We start from the raw sequence: 17,005 nt of genomic DNA, 5'->3' as shown, positions 1-17,005 counted from the left end.
TCTGGACATTATCATGCAAGAAAAGTTTATTTTTGGGATCGCGATCACCGCGTAATGATTTTTAAAGGTTGCATTACATTATTAACTGTCCCATGTGATCAGCCAGTGCGATTGGAAGTCCATGCTCAATTATTGCCTCCGTAAATAAAACTTCGGCATTTATCACATCCAAAGAATCTGTTTGGGCGACGAAAAACGTTGAAAGTTTTCCACTTGTATCGCTAGCAACGGCATTAGACTTGTGTTTTTTTGTCCCAACGTGGTCTTTTACATCGCTAATTCCTCCGTGTCCGATCGAAAAATCTTGTCTGCACAAGGTGCAATTCGCGTAGTTTTCACCCTTTTTTTTATTTTTTTATTAATATTAGATATATAACAACGGGCGGATGGTGGGCGGATGCAGTTCTGGTCAAACGTTACATCGGGTGGATGGCGGATGGTTGACGACTTTCTGACGCGGTTGCGGATGAAATAATTGCCTATCCGCGCATCTCTAATGTCTATACATATAACATATACATATATATGTACTTGTGTATATATATATATGAATACATATATATTTATACATATATATACGTATATATATATATATATATATATATATATATATATGTATATATATGTATATATATGTATTTGTGTATATATATATATATATATATGAATACATATGTTTATACACACACATATATATATATATATATATACTGTATATATATATATATATACTGTATATATATATATATATATATATATATATATATATATATATTTGTATATGTATGTATATATGTTAGCTAATCTTGTTTTGAGTTGCAAATCGCCATACCTAACTACTGTGCTGCAGCAGGTTAAGGTGTTGTGAGAGATGATCAGATCCATCTTGTGGTAGTTTTTTAATACAATTATATCCATATACATATGTAATGATTGTGCAATTGACTGTTTATTTTTTCAGAATCAATATTTTAGCTCTGTTTATGCTGTGGAGGAGCATTATTTAGCTAAATAGAACACCGGCATTGGAAAAGGAGTTCAGAACTTTCAAAAAGATCTCCTCCCATTCTTAAAAAAATTGTTGTCAACAACTTGCAAGGCCACCTGTTACCAGGCAGCTTTTTATGGCTCAAACATAACTGCCCTCCAGGCCCCCAAAAATGGGCTTGTCACCCACTAGATGTACAACTTTTGTCAGTGAGGGCCACATAGAGGAATATTGAATGACACTGGGTGGCACTTTGATACATTTTCTACATTAAAATGCTAAAACCAATCTAATGTAGGTTTATGCTAAGCTATTTGAATACAATAGCTTACCTTTGTGTTATAGCTGACAATGAAACTTGAGTATATAGAGTAAAAAAGAAATAATAAATGTTATTTATTAAACGCTTTTCAAACACTTACTTTACATAGTAAAAAAAACAATGGCAAAGTAAACTGATCAAATGCAGTTTAAAAATGCATGCAGGAATCAAGATTATTAAAGGATTATAATGTTATTTTGTACAAAATGTGAAAGTTTTGAAAAGTCATAAGTTAAAACATAAAAAAAAAATGATATAAATAATGATAAAATATTTTAATTTATTATTAGATATTCAATTAATATTTTTTTCATTTTTACTCTTGCAGGGACAATAAAAAAAACAAGTTTCGGACCAAATAGCCTGTGGGCCGCACTTTGGACAACGCTTGTATTACAATTGCATACTACTATATGTTTATTGAGATGCATTAATTACACGTTTTATAGTTCCGTATTAAAGATAAGATAACACCACTGGCGTCTTGTGTTTTCAAAGCTTGTTTTGATAAATCATCTTTAAAATATTTGTATTTTCTACATTATGAGGGTCACCCATAAGCAAATTCAGCATCAGCCATCAACCCAACTCGGTTGACCAATAAGAGAAGTTTGCCATTTTTAAAAGGAGCCTAAGGCCTTTTTTTTTTTTTAACGATGTTTGCTTTGCTTAGCTTTGTCATTAAACAAAAACAACTTGTCAGATGCCTCTTATAGCTTTAAATCAAATCAATCAAAAACCAGTAAACTGCATTAAAATGTATCCTTTCTGATCAGGTCATCCACTGGAACTCTCCCAAGAAACTACGAGTCAAGAACAAGCATGTGGAGTTTTTCCGTAATCTCTACCTAACCTTCCTGGAGTATGACGGCAACCTGCTGCGGCGAGAGCTGTTCGGCTGTCCCAGCGAAGCCGATCACAACAGCGAGAATGTGAGTCCGCCGTATGATAAGCAAACTATTAAAATGCAACAGTCGTCTAGTTATTGTGTGGGAGCAGCTGTGACAGCGGACGTGTCTGAATTCATGAAATTCTCAGCTAAAAAGCAAGGTAGGTCACTCTTGAGTCATGTTTTATGTATAAGGTGGCTGTTGAATTGTTAATTTATGTGACGCTAAAGGGTTTTGTTAACGAAGGCACATTTTATTAGAGACTCATTGCACAGCTGTTATAATCATCTTTTTGTACTGGATTAAATGAATGTGCCAATCCTGCAGTATTGCAACATGGACAGTATATTTCCAACTCAGTAATTTAGCAGTTCAGTCATGTTTTATTAGGGCTGTCAAACGATTAAAATAGTTAATCGCGGTTAATCGAAGATAGAAATATTTTTATTTTTAATGAGTGTACCTTAGACGGACAATTTTCAAGTTTTGATTTCTATCAACTGGGGATGTCCCGATCAACATTTCTGGCCTCTGATCCGATCTCGAGTCCTGATCCACCACTTTGACAATAGATTATAGAACTGAACATGTTTTGCAACAAGTCAAGTAAACACATTTTTATAAAGCCTATCATATTCAATATAGATTTTGTTGATATTGTCGTAAATCGGATAATATCTTAAATGTGTGGTATTGGTATTGAATGCTACATACATACATTTTTTAACAAAATTAAGGGGCTCTTATGATGATTTGAGTTTTGCGCTAAAAGAGACGTACTCCCTGACTTTGTAAACAAAAATAAAAATGACTCAAAACATGATTTTTAATCATAAAAAAAGAAAATTATTGTTTTAATCACTTTAGTATCGTTTATACACTGATACATACTCGGTATCGATACTATCGACATCTGGATTGATCACCCCTACTTTACATTGAAGCTTTAGCTGTTAACTTCTTGTGGCGTCCTGCTCGGTCTGTGTGTGTCTGTGTGTGTGTGGGCGTGACTTTGGTCTACTTGGGAGACCCAACTGCGGGGCCTTGGGGCCACACATGGTCAGGGCACAAAATAGTGCCATTAAAGGAAATTAGCGTACATTTTTTATTATCACATTAACCTCGACAGCCTTTAAAAATTATTAAATTCCCTTTTTAAATGTAGTAAATTGTATTTCATTTTAAATTCAATGACACAGTATATTTAGAAAAGGCATCTTTAAGGTTTCCTTGAAATCATTTGTATTTAGGCAGAGCATCTAGATAACAAAAAGTAGACCTGATCTCAATAAATAGATCCATGAATCAATAATTCCACTAAGCCTTAGTGTTATATTTTACCTAAAATGTAAGAAACATTCAAATTTTTTTTTTTTACATGTTGAATAATATTCCATGCTACAGTAATATGACACAGTTGTCAACTTGTATGGCTGAATAAGACACTAACCATCGATAATGTAACTCCGCTTTCTCTCAGCCAATGGATTCTCAAACTGTAGTACATACTGTATACCACTAGTGGTACGTGGGATTCATCAAGTGGTACGCCAAAGAATCACCAAATTAAGTGATTAGTGTTTTATTTTACCATATTCAAAACACATTGTTACTATTCAAACGGTGTGTAAATAAAACCTCTGCCTTGTTTTTAATGAATACTTGGGTTTACTAAGCTGCTATATTTTTATGTTGGTCATTATGGTGCTACCTGAAGAGCAAAGTGTTTTCTGAGGTGGTACTTTGTGAAAAAATTGAGAACCACGGTTGTAAACAATCAAAACAGTAGTAAACATAACATAGCAAAATAATATCAGATTATTGTGCAGTTTAATTCTCTTTGCCTCACGCAGCTACAGATGGCGCTTGAGATTAGATGGGTTTATAGCGGCAATAATCCCTCCACATGGTGTTTTAAACTGTGTCTTGTTCTCCATTGCGTCAAATGCTAAATGTTGTGGCACGTAAGCCATACTTGCCAACCTTGAGACCTCCAAATTCGGTAGATTTGGGGGGGGGGGTTTGAGGCTCGGGGGCGGGGTTAAGGGGGGAGGAATATCTTTATAGCTAGAATTCACTGAAATTCAAATATTTCTTATATATATATGTATGTATGTATGTATGTATGTATGTATATATATATATATATATATACATATATATATATATATATATATATATATATATATATATATATATATATATATATATGTATTTTATTATATATTTATACATATAAATAAAATAAATACTTCAATTTCAGTGTTCATTTATATACACATATACACACATAACACTCCTCTCTACTCATTGTTGTATTTGAAATTGCAATGCTTTGCAGCCTGTAGCACAGCCTTTGGAGGAGTGTAGGTATGGGCAGTGTAATATTCTGGGTTGGAGTCAATAACCAGGTGAGTTGACGAAGTTACGTCTCTTTACTTCATACTTCAGAACCGACACCCACACTTGCCGTCAGGGTGCGCAATACAACGTAAACAGTTGGCCAACCAAAAAGTAACCACAGAAGACTATACGGTATAGTGTTCTGTGGTTACTTTGTGGTTGGCCAAGCGGACGTGACGACAGGCTGTCCTTACTCAGGTCCGCACGGACCTGGAGGGGGCGTGCCTTAAGTCCGACTGGAAATCGGGAGAAATTCGGGAGAATGGTTGTCCCGGGAGATTTTCGGGAGAGGCACTGAAATTCGGGAGTCTCCCGGAAAATTCGGGAGGGTTGGCAAGTATGACATAAGCTGTAACAATTTTAGTTAACTTTTTGCTACCATTGACAAGGCTCTGTTTACGTTGGATAACAAATCTGACATTTTTGTCCTCAAGTAGTACGATTCGGATATTTTTTTTCCCCAGTCTAATTGCTCCAAAGTGCTTCAAATCTGATATTTTCACAACAGATGTGGGCCACACCAGGAGGAAGTCCGATTTTGTTTGGAATCTGATCTTTTCAAATGTGACTGCAGTCTAAACAACAATGCCACCTGTTTGCGACTTTTTCATCATCTTTGGTCGAGCTACGACAACATCCTGTTTCGGCAGAGCTGTTGCAGCGATTAAAGTACATAGTGCGCAAATGATAGGCTATATGTAATATATGAATATATATATATATATATATATATATATATATATATATATATATATATATATATATATACACACACACACATAAAGCACCAGACCTGACCTGTACGCTGTGGCATATTTGCTTACATTGCGGAAGTTTTTTACTTAAGTGACTTGACAAATAACGCTACTTAACAGCCATAAAAAGAATACAACCCTCCCAAATATATTACACTAGATTAGTGGTCCTCAAACTTTTTTCACCAAGTACCACCTCAGGAAAAACTTAGCTCTCCCATACCACTATAATGACCCACATTAAAATGCAGTAGCATAATAGGTGTAAGTATTAATTAAAAACAAGGCAGAGGTTTTATTTAGGCGTGATTAGGAAAAACGGTCACTCGGATCTGAACCAGAGTGGGGTTTTGTTATTGGACTTTAGTGCTCGTCACAGATTGTCCATGTTCAAACATAAGGGTGTCCATATGTGAACTTGGCACCAGGACACCCTAAGCCGCAGTTTGATGATCGACTTTGTGGTTCTATCATCGGATTTGCGGTCTCATGTTTTGGACACTAGAGTGAAGAGAGGGGCGGAGCTTTCAACCGATCACCACCTGGTGGTGAGTTGGCTCCGATGGTGGGGGAGGATGCCGGACAGACCTGGCAGGCCCAAACGTATAGTGAAAGTCTGCTGGGAACGTCTGGCAGAGTCTTCCGTCAGAGAGAGTTTCAATTCCCACCTCCAGAAGAACTTCGAACATGAACGCTGGATATTGAGTGGACAATGTTTCGTGCTTCTATTGTCGAGGCAGCCAAATCAAATCAAATCAAATCAAATCAACTTTATTTATCAATCGGAGCTGTGGCCTCAAGGTGGTTGGTGCCGGCCATGGCGGTAGTTTCATAACCCAGTGAGGGATACCGTCAAGCTGAGGGAGAAGTCCTATCGGGTCCTTTTGGTTCATGGGACTTCGAAGGCAGTGGACAGGTACCAACAGGCAAAGCGCTGTACTGCTTTGGCGGGGGTGGTTGAGGTCCGCCTGGAGTACCTTTAAAGCTCAGTGGGGTTGTCGCGGTTGAAGACTCTGCAGCATTGCCTGGACATCGGTAGCGGTGCCTCTGTTCCAACTATCGTGGGATCACACTCCTCAGCCTTCCCAGTAAGGTCTATTCTGGTGTACTGGAGAGGAGGCTGCACCAGATAGTCAAACTTCAGATTCAGGAGGAGGAGCAGTGTGGTTTTTGTCCTGGTCGTGGAATTGTGGGCCAACTCTATACTCTCGGCAGGACCTTTGAGGGTGCATGGGAGTTTTCCCAACCAGTCTACATGTGTTTTGTGGACTTGGAGAAGGCATTCGACCGTGTCCCTCAGGAAGTCCTGTGGAGAGTGTTCAGAGAGTATGGTGTATCGGGCCGCCTGATTGTGGCGGAATCTGGTCATCTTCCTTTGTTTTCCCTTATTTGAACTGCGCATGCAAGTGACTTCAAAGCCACATTGATGCCACATTGGGGCCTCTGCACATTTATTCTGGAGTCAGATACAGATCACATTTTACTTGTAATCCAAACAGCCGTAAAAATTCTGATTTAGAAAAAAAATGCAGTGCATAGTCCAAAGCAAAATTAGGTCAATATTGTCGTCTTGGTTTTATTACTTGACGAAACAGTTCATTTCGTCATAGTTTCTGTCAATAAATGTATTAATATTTTTCAACATTAACACTGACTCCAAGTTTGTTTCCCTGATTGCAGCTCCAGAAAACGCTGTCCGAGTTAGATGAAGACGATCCGTGCTACGAGTTCCGTCGAGAGAGATTCACAGTCCACAGAACGCACCTTTACTTTCTCCACTATGAGTACGATGTCAGCCCTGACAACACGGACGTCACGTTAGTCGCCCAGCTCTCCATGGACAGGTACTGCTGCCCATTTGCCACTATTACCCTGATCTGGTAAAAGTCACATACATGTTTGTACCAGTGAAAATGTTTAGACAATAAATAAATGTGGTTCCAGTCCTGTTTTTGGTTTGTTTATGGAGCTCCAGATGACAGCCTTAGCCTGAGTCATAGGTGCTGGTTAGGCATCAACCTGACAACAACCGTATATGACTGCCTGGGATTGGGATTACTGTGCCACCTGTTTTGTCAGAGATGATTCACCAGAATACCAAAATAAAGGGTTCATATGAGGTCTGTAGTTGTGGTGCTCAGATGAATGATACACCAGAAAGCAGTAAAACTTTCTGATTCTACTAAAAAAAAAGTCACCCTCAGAACACAACAACATTTTATCCCTCCAAGTTATTTGTGTCTTGCCCAGAATATTATTGTGCCGCATGTGTGATGCAGTATTCTCGCTTTAATTAGGCCCATGGTGGATCTGTTGGGAGAAATTTTGACATTCCGAAAGAAAATCAGTGTTGTAACATGCTGTCTGAATACCAAATGTGCTGTTGGGTTATCAGAGCAGGAAGCATGCGGTAGAACAGGAAGAAGACAGTTGGACATCTTCGGTTTGAACCGATAAGATCACTCTGGCTTTCCAAGAATTCTTGGTTAAAAACAACAAAACATTGAACCCAGAAAAATCATTTGTGTTGTGCACAGAGGAGCCACTTTTAAGTCATACCAAGGTTCATCCCCAATGTGTCCACAGTTTCACAATGCGTTAACCACAAAACAGTATCGCAATAATCATGTATAGTTGCAGATTAATCATTGAATTTTATTTCAATTGCACAAACACTTTGCTCTAACTGCGGCTGGTAACTTGATAGGTGACACGTGAAACGGTCAGTGATCAGGTCATTGCATTTGTCAGTGCAAAGATGAGATGAGGTGGCAAATTTCCCTTCAAAACAAACCCAAACTGGACTTTGGATAAAACTGTTAGCAAGTTTAGAACAAATAAATGACTTACATTCAAGTAAAACCTTTACAAAAAGTTACGTTATGATATTTTCACAATAAAATTGCATTTGTGGTCAAATATTGGGATCTTTTTTTAAGTTAATTTATATTATCCAGGCAAGTTATTTACTGTGATGAATCAAGATTAATCAAAATGCGAAAGTGAATAAAAATTTTAATAACAAATTTAGTAATTTTCTTATAGCACTGATATCGATTTATATGTATAATATCAGTCTCTGATGATGGCACGACCGTATGGGCGAGACTGCTGACTACTTCCGCCCACAACACTTTTGGAAAAAGAACAACCAACAACTCGGAGTGGATGATACTGACCAATAAAAAGGCTTCTTACTTATTTTTCAGACGAGACCTCGCCCACAACATTAAAGCTGAGTCGTAAGCAAAAAAACTATTTGCATCCAAAACAAAATAATTTATAACCAAAAAAGATTTTCTACCAAAAAATTATTTGTAGCCAAAAGAAAAAATTGCAACAAACATTTTTTTTCTTTGAGTTTTTTGTTTTGTTTGTTTGCAAATCCGTTTTTTGTTTGCAATTCTTTTTTTGTATGACATTCTGAAAATAAAATGTCCAAATATTAGGGTGTTTTTCTAAGTTATTTGAATTATGCATGCAAGTAATTAAAATGCCAAAAATGTGATTAATTTGAATGAAAAGGTCATCTTTTGACAGCTTTAATATTGACATAAATGATGTTTTTAATTGGATTAATCACACTTTTAATTTTCATGAATTGCAGTAAATTACCTGTATTCATAATTTAAATACATTTGAAAAAATACCTGAATATTTAGACACAGAAAAAAATATCAGAATGTCATACACAAACATTTCTTTAAGTTTTTGCATGCAAGAAATTTACTGCAATTGATAAAAATGTGATTAATCTGATTTAAAAAAAGGTAATCCTTTGACAGCTCTAATATCGACATAAACAATTTTTAATTGGATTAATCACACTTTTAATTTTGATTAATCGCGAGAGTAAATGACGTGTTTGCATAATTTAAATACAAATAAAATACTTTGACGCAGAAGAAAATATTGTCAGAATGTCACACGCAAACATTTTTTTTTAATTTGACTTGAATACACATCTTTTTTTTTCCTCAAAGCTTGTCGACAGTTTTGTCTAAAGTCCAGTCAGTGTGTATTCTAAATTAAACTTAGCCAGTGAACACAACAGTTGGCAACTCTTCACTCGTCTTATATGTGCTTAGGTTTAACAAATGTTGGGAAACACTTTTTTATTCTTTGTTGTTTAGGTCTAACTGTGTGTCCTCCGCTTTGCAGGCTCCAGATGTTGGAGGCCATCTGTAAGCACTGGGAAGGGCCCATCAGCTTGGCCCTGTACCTTTCCGACGCCGAGGCCCAGCAGTTCCTGCGCTACGCTCAGGGCTCAGAGGTGCTCATGAGCCGTGGCAACGTAGGTTACCACATCGTCTACAAAGAGGGACAGTTCTACCCCGTCAACCTGCTGCGCAATGTCGCAATGCGGCACGTCAACACACCTTACATGTTTCTCTCAGACATCGATTTCTTGCCCATGTATGGCCTCTATGAGTATCTCAGGTAAAACCATTGTACTAAGCCATGATGACCATTAGATGTGTTTTTTCACATGCAGTATAAACATACTTGAGTAACCATTGTTATCCATATTTGCAGGAAGTCAGTTGTTCAACTAGACATGGCCAACACCAAGAAAGCACTGGTGGTGCCAGCGTTTGAGACGCTGCGCTATCGTTTGTCCTACCCCAAATCTAAAGCGGAGCTGCTCTCTCAGCTGGACATGGGAACTCTCTTCACATTCAGGTGAACTACTTAAACTGCCGAAAAGTGCTTTCAATATAGCCAGGGCGTTATTTACCAAAAAAAAAAAAGGAAAGGAAAACGTAGCTTTCCTTCATTTATGAACAAGTATATTGTACAAGACGACCGCAACAGAACCAATGTTGTAATGGTGGTAAGGAGCAAACTGCTCAGTCAGCATGAATAGTTCTATAAGTTGATTGTAGACAAGTGTAACACGCATGAATTAAGTAAAGTAACCAACATTTTAAAGTGCACGCAGAGTGACATAAAGCTGCCAGATGCTAACCACTCATTAGGCTTCATATGCAGCTATTGCCATTTTGTGGCATTAATACAAATGTCATCAGGAATTTATTAACTTAATTTTGTTCAAAAAAAACTACCTGTTGTTTGTCATTCTCAAACTAATAAACTATAGAAACACGCATGAGTTTCACACCAACAGCTGAGCAGCCATATCAACATTTTAAAGCGCATGCAGAGTAGATAAAGGGGTCAATAGGAGATTCTACTGTTTGTTGAATAAAGGCTTTAATTGAAGTATTAATGGTAATACTTAGTGATGGGTAGATGACACCTCAGTGAGTGTTTGGTACACTCACTACCTGTATCGACACTGCACTGATACTGTGTTAGTGTTTCATAATGGTCATCTTCCTGATTAGAAAAGTCACAACATTTGACCTGCAAAAATAATTAATCATTTTGTATATTCAAATTACCATTAGCTGCTGCAATGCGTACCCTATTCCTAGGGTCTAACATTTCAAAAAACCCTTTGCTACATGTAAAACAGTAAGGCAAAAAAAAAAGAATATATATATATATATATATATATATATATATATATATATATATATATGCATACCACATTCAAAACAGTAATTACCGTATTGTCCGGACTATAGAGCACACCCGTATATAAGCCGCACACACTAAATTGTTAAAGAAAAAAACATTTTCCATATATTAGCCACACCAGACTATAAGTTGCAGTCTTTATACAAACATTTTTTTAAATGTTTATTTTTATAACTTAATTGTTTCTAAACGGTGTCTATAACACGGCAGTAAAACGGGTGATCAAACAAAACATAAGTCATCGTCATGGCTCTGGAAGCTAGCTCTCCAATCTGCTAAACAGACTCAATAACTCTACAGTGATGTTTTGGTGAATTTACAAGACTGTAACAATACAAAAAGAATACCATTGTATGCTAATAATACTAACAAAGACACTTGTGAATGTGTTAGCATATTAGCTAATGCTAACAACACTAGTTTTGTTTAATGAAGATAGCACATCAAAATATGCATGAAAACACTCCTACAGACATCACACATGGCACAGTTTAGTAAGTATGAATTGTTTTAGTTATATTGTAAAACGTATGCTTGGAGTGATGAATGAAGAATCCATATGAGTAGAATCACTATGCACAGCTAGAAGACCGAACAGCAATTGTACATCCGGTTCAAAGCTCTATTTAAACAGAAGAGCAATGCAGCACCTGCAGTGAGCACACTCATCCAAAAGATGGCGCCAAACCACAAAAATAACACCTAATCAGTGTGTTTGCTTGTTTTTTTTTTCAAACTATTTACGTTATGGCCATCAGCAAAGAAAATTCCATTAATTAGCCGGACCCTTGTGTGTAGGAAAAAAGTAGCGGCTTATTTTATGGTGTATATACAATGATTATGCTAATGTAGGAATACACAATAGCCATAAATATACAATTGTTTACAGATAAATCAAAGCCCTAACAAAAAAGGTACATGTTTGAAATGTGTATGTTAGAATGCACCCATCAAGACAATGTTTAGGTTGCTATTAAGTGTCGAAATGAACCCACAATAAATCTTTCTGCAACCCACCAGGTACCATGTGTGGACCAAAGGCCATGCACCAACAAACTTTGCCAAGTGGCGGACAGCCACCACACCCTACAAGGTGGAGTGGGAGGCTGACTTTGAGCCGTACGTCATGGTGAGAAGGGACAGCCCCGAGTACGACCGGCGCTTTGTAGGCTTTGGCTGGAACAAGGTGGCGCACATCATGGAGCTGGATGCACAGGTAAGACGCACACCGTGACCATTACATGTGATTTAGTAACAATAATAATATGTATAATTATAACAGTACTGTTAAAACAGAGAGCGTAGCAAAGAGATCGAGCTTCAGATACTTTTTTATGAATGTTTCATTTCTGCATTATTTTTCCTATAATTTTAACACTTTGTTCTAGACTGAGAAACCAAAAATGTCCCATTAAAAATACATTATTGAGTCCACATTTATTTATTAACACTAACTACTGCAGTTTTTGTAAAGATTTCAATTTGACCCACTGGTCTTTGGATTTTAACTTTTTTTCCGCCAGATGGCGCTACATTTTCCCATTTAAAGCATGCAGGAAAATTCCCCATCTCTATGGTTTTCTGCAAGGGTTAGCTTTCTGTTTTGTTTTTATTTTTTAATAAAAGTTATGCAAACTGTATGTATGTAATCTTGCAAGGTTGACCAATTTAAAGCATAAAACATTTTTATAATTTAATAAAATAGTATATAATATAATATAATAGTATAGTTTCGGTGTCGTTATGTAATCCTACTGACCTTTAAAGGGTTCAACTCACCCATATAGAATAATTAATAATATGTTTTAAGATTTATTTTTAGTAGGGGTGCCCCAATCCGATATTTATATCAGATATCCGTCTGATATCGGCCAAAAACAAGTATTAAATGATAACATGTCCAATATAAGCTCCGATACAAGCAGTCCTGCAGCGTGTTGACTTGTGCCAAGATGGACAGCCAGTTAACATCTAAATGTCTTCCAGTATATTTTAGTCAAGTCACTTACAAAAGATAAACATGGTCGGCTACAGGCCAGTAGGAGCTAGCAGCTACACAACAGCTAAGCACACGAGTTAGACATATGTTATAAGTGTCCTTCATTCAAACAATATTGCAGTCTAAAACAGCACATTCATCAACATAAACAAGTACCAAACAATCATAGTTACATATTAATTGCCGATACAAGGTCTCCAAAGCAGAAGGGAATTAAAAAGTTTCCAGTAACAAACGTGTCTGCATCATTTAATTTACTCCGCCAACTTAATAATTTATTTGGGCCACTAAGTTGAGTTGAGTTTGTGTTTATTTGGAACATGCATGCACACAACACATACTTGCCAACCCTCCCGAATTTTCCGGGAGACTCCCGAATTTCAGCGCCTCTCCCGAAAACCTCCCGGGACAAATATTCTCCCGCCGAAGCTGGAGGGGGCGTGGCTTAAAGGCACATCCCCTCCAGCGCCATGTAGACCTGAGTGACGACAGCCTGTTTTCACGTCCGCTTTTCCACGATATAAACAGCGTGCCTGCCCAATCACGTTATAACATCTACGGCTTTTAGAGAGTGCACAACTGCGCACACAACAAGGAGACAAAGCAGAAGAACGAGGAAGATACAGCCATGGCGAGGCCGACGACGAGTAAGATGAAGAAATACGCTTGTAAGTTCCAAAACGAATGGAAACAAGAATTTCAGTTTATCCAGGACAGTTCGAAGGGGAAGGGGTATGCTGCCTGTAAATTTTGTAGAACAGACTTCTCCATTGAACACGGTGGCCGAACGGATATACTCACTCATGAACGGTCAGCGAAGCAAAGGCGGCGGCAGCGCAGCACCGGTCCCAGCCCAGTATTATGGGCCACCTCGCTAAATGGAGTCCCGAGGGTGTAACTTATGCCGAGACAAAGATGGCTATGCTGATAGCTGGAAGCAAAATCCCCTTCTCATTTGCGGATGTCTTCAACAAATCCGTGAAGGATATGTTCCCGGATTCAGAGATCGCTCGCCAGTACTCAAATGGCAGAACAAAGGCTACTCAAATAGTGAAAGGTAAGTGTTGGGGTTTTTTTTAGTAAGCAGCAAGCACAGTACAGTTAGTAGAACAACTGTGTTTTCATTACTGTGTATTTGATAGGTAAATATATATATATATATATATATATATATATATATATATATATATATATATATATATATATATATATATAGCTAGAATTCACTGAAAGTCAAGTGTTTCTTATATATATACATACATATATATATATATATATATATATATATATATATATATATATATATATATATATATATATATGTATATATATACAGTATATATATATATATATATATACAGTATATATATATATATATATATATACAGTATATATATATATATATATACAGTATATATATATATATATATATATATATACAGTGTATATATATATATATATATATATATATATATATATATATATATATATATATATATATATATATGAAATACTTGACTTTTGGTGAATTCTAGCTGTAAATATACTCCTCCCCTCTTAACCACGCCCCCCCCCATCTCCCGAAGTCGGAGGTCTCAAGGTTGGCAAGTATGACACAACATGATACATCACAATTTCCAGTTTCTCTATTCAACATGTTCGAAAAGGAGTAGGAAGAAGCAGAGCTTATGTAATCCTACACCTTTTCCTATACATAGCAGTTGCTAAAACTTTTGTTCACTTCCTGTTCTCAATGTATTCACAATATACACCATATGTAATAACAATAAAAATAAATAAATAATAATTATTGAAGTAAGTTATATTTCATACGGTGAGATGAGTAAGATTATCTAGAAAATGAATGGATGGATGAAATAAATTCAGAATGTTTATCATTTCTCTTCTTCTTTGTACTTTGTAAACACTTTAAGTTTGAAGAGTTTCTTGAAGTGGATTAGATTAGTGTTGCCTTAGAAACAATCACCACTCCACTTCAATTTAAAGACAGGATAAGTCCATTCCAGACTGTGAAACATAAATAGGTTAGTGGTGTTCATACCTGCCTTTTCTAACATTCCACACAACATCATATTGTATGATTTGTGTTGATATCGTATCCGATCAATACCGTTATCAGCCAATACTTTGGTATCGTATCGATGTGATAAAGTTGTATCGGGACTCCCCTATTTACAACAGTTTTTGTGACGCTGGCATTTTTGGTCGTTGGCGTCAAATGAGAAGTTTAAGTACCATTGCTCTGCATTGAATATAAAAGTCTTATTTGAAAAAAAGGACAAAAGAACGTGTTTTGTGATGTAGTCTTGTCTTCCTCCTCTCTCGGCAGGAATATGAATTTGTGGTCCTGCCCAACGCGTACATGATCCACATGCCCCACGCGCCCAGCTTCGACATCACCAAGTTCCGCTCCAACAAGCAGTACCGAGTCTGCCTCAAGACCCTCAAGGAGGAGTTCCAGCAGAACATGTCGCGGCGCTACGGCTTCGCCGCCCTTAAGTACATGACGGCCGAGAACAACAGCTAGCCTCCGCTGCCGCCGCTGCAGATCCTCGCTCCCCGCACCCCGAAAGGTGAATGACTACACCATAGCGACATTGGTCGGGTGGGGTAGGAGGTGCGGCGCAGAACAAAAAGATGGCGGAATAAGTCAAAACTTTCCTTCAAACTCTGCTGGACCACCCAGGAAATAGTCACCTCCACTCGGATGGGGGAAAATAAGCAGCGGCGCCCCCTGCTGCATTTTTAGGCTTAACGCTGCGTGTGCATGTGTGTTACGGTACACGCAGGTGTGTGCGTCGTGTGACCAGGGGCCGTGCCGGAGTGAGGAATCACATTTGGGACGACACTTTATCATCATGGCGGCGAGACAAATCGGTCAACATTGAGGCGAGTGGTCATCGAGCCAATCAGCTGCTGCGGGTACAAATCTCAATCCATCCATCTTTGTTTTGTGTGAAGTTTGAATCAGAGCGCCATCCTTCTCGCTTTTTTTCTTATACTTGCCTCTAGTTTGATGACATTATATTGTAATAGTGAAGTATTCTCTAGTATAGTACTGTAGTACTCCTGCCTTCCAGTGGCTGCACTTCATCTTTTTACAGCATTCACTAAAACCCCTAAAGTGATCTAATAAAGTCCTAAATTCTAATGATTCCTTAATAGTAGCTGTGGGCGATACTGCAAATGTCAATATCGATTCGATACCAACTTAATACACAGCCAGTATTGCTGATACTTCCATCCATCCATTTTCTACCGCTTGTCCCTCTCGGGGCTGCGGGGGGTGATGGAGCCTTTGTTACTTGAAATGATTCCTTGAATGGTTGAATCATGATTATAATCAGTAGTCCAGTATATAATCTGATACAACCCTTGGTATAGATATTATCGATATTTGCATCAATCCACCCGCCCTTACTTAACAGTACCGTAAGTTTGGAGACACACAAAGAAAGAAAGATAAGAGGATAATGATCACTTTTAAATTTAAAATGTGTTTAATATCCTTGGAAGTTTGCAGTGGCTTCTAATATTTGAATTTAGTCACACAGGAGAGTCAAATCAGGAGATGAGTTTTTTTGTAAATTAAGATTTTTTTTTTGTGCTGAAAATGTTTTTAATTTATTTCATCTTGAACATTTTAGTATTTTATTGATTTTTTTTTTTTTTTTTTTACTGTTGTAAAACTAGAGGCCTCTTTCTCCTTTCCCTCCAACCTCTCAGAAGAAGGAGATAGGCGTGATGATACAGGTGTGTGTGTAAATGTATTGTGTGTGTGTTTTTATGACGTGTGGGGGGCTGCGGTGTGGAAGAAGTAGGACAGTGCTGACTGATGCTGCTACCGGAATAAAAGACAAAAGTGTCAAACTTTTGGTTTGTTAGTTTTTTTTTCTCGCAAAAAGTAAATGAAGCTTCTCTCAAATGTCCGAGTTTAAGTGTGTGTGCTGCATTGTGGGAAATGTAGTGTCAATTCAGACTGCTTTCTGGGGTTCTCACCCGTTACTATAGTTGGGATTTTCTGTTAAAAATTCATAGTCCTCAAAGGAAGCTCTTATATCAGCAAGAATATTATATTTAGAT

General features: G+C 37.4%; 1 protein-coding gene across 2 annotated transcripts in view; it reads left to right on the top strand.

The window, feature by feature from the left end:
• large1 (LARGE xylosyl- and glucuronyltransferase 1) overlaps positions 1-16,792 on the top strand; it is a 218,281-nt gene extending 201,489 nt beyond the window's left edge. Inside the window, exons 10-16 of one of the 2 annotated variants that reach the window (XM_061960698.2) lie at positions 2,087-2,242; positions 7,039-7,202; positions 9,520-9,798; positions 9,895-10,041; positions 11,923-12,118; positions 15,252-15,495; positions 15,712-16,792. In XM_061960698.2, the coding sequence (XP_061816682.1) occupies positions 2,087-2,242; positions 7,039-7,202; positions 9,520-9,798; positions 9,895-10,041; positions 11,923-12,118; positions 15,252-15,449 (1,140 nt within the window). In that variant the 3' untranslated portion in view covers positions 15,450-15,495; positions 15,712-16,792. Of the gene's footprint in view, positions 1-2,086; positions 2,243-7,038; positions 7,203-9,519; positions 9,799-9,894; positions 10,042-11,922; positions 12,119-15,251 lie in introns of both variants that reach the window. The other variant, XM_061960697.2, reaches the window with a different exon arrangement.
• The last annotated feature ends 213 nt before the right edge of the window (positions 16,793-17,005 follow it).

This window comes from Nerophis lumbriciformis, linkage group LG05 (assembly GCF_033978685.3).
Source record: "Nerophis lumbriciformis linkage group LG05, RoL_Nlum_v2.1, whole genome shotgun sequence".
Lineage (NCBI taxonomy): Eukaryota > Metazoa > Chordata > Actinopteri > Syngnathiformes > Syngnathidae > Nerophis > Nerophis lumbriciformis.
The sequence above is the reverse complement of the archived record's forward strand: the minus strand, read 5'-3'. Positions and strand labels throughout refer to the sequence as shown.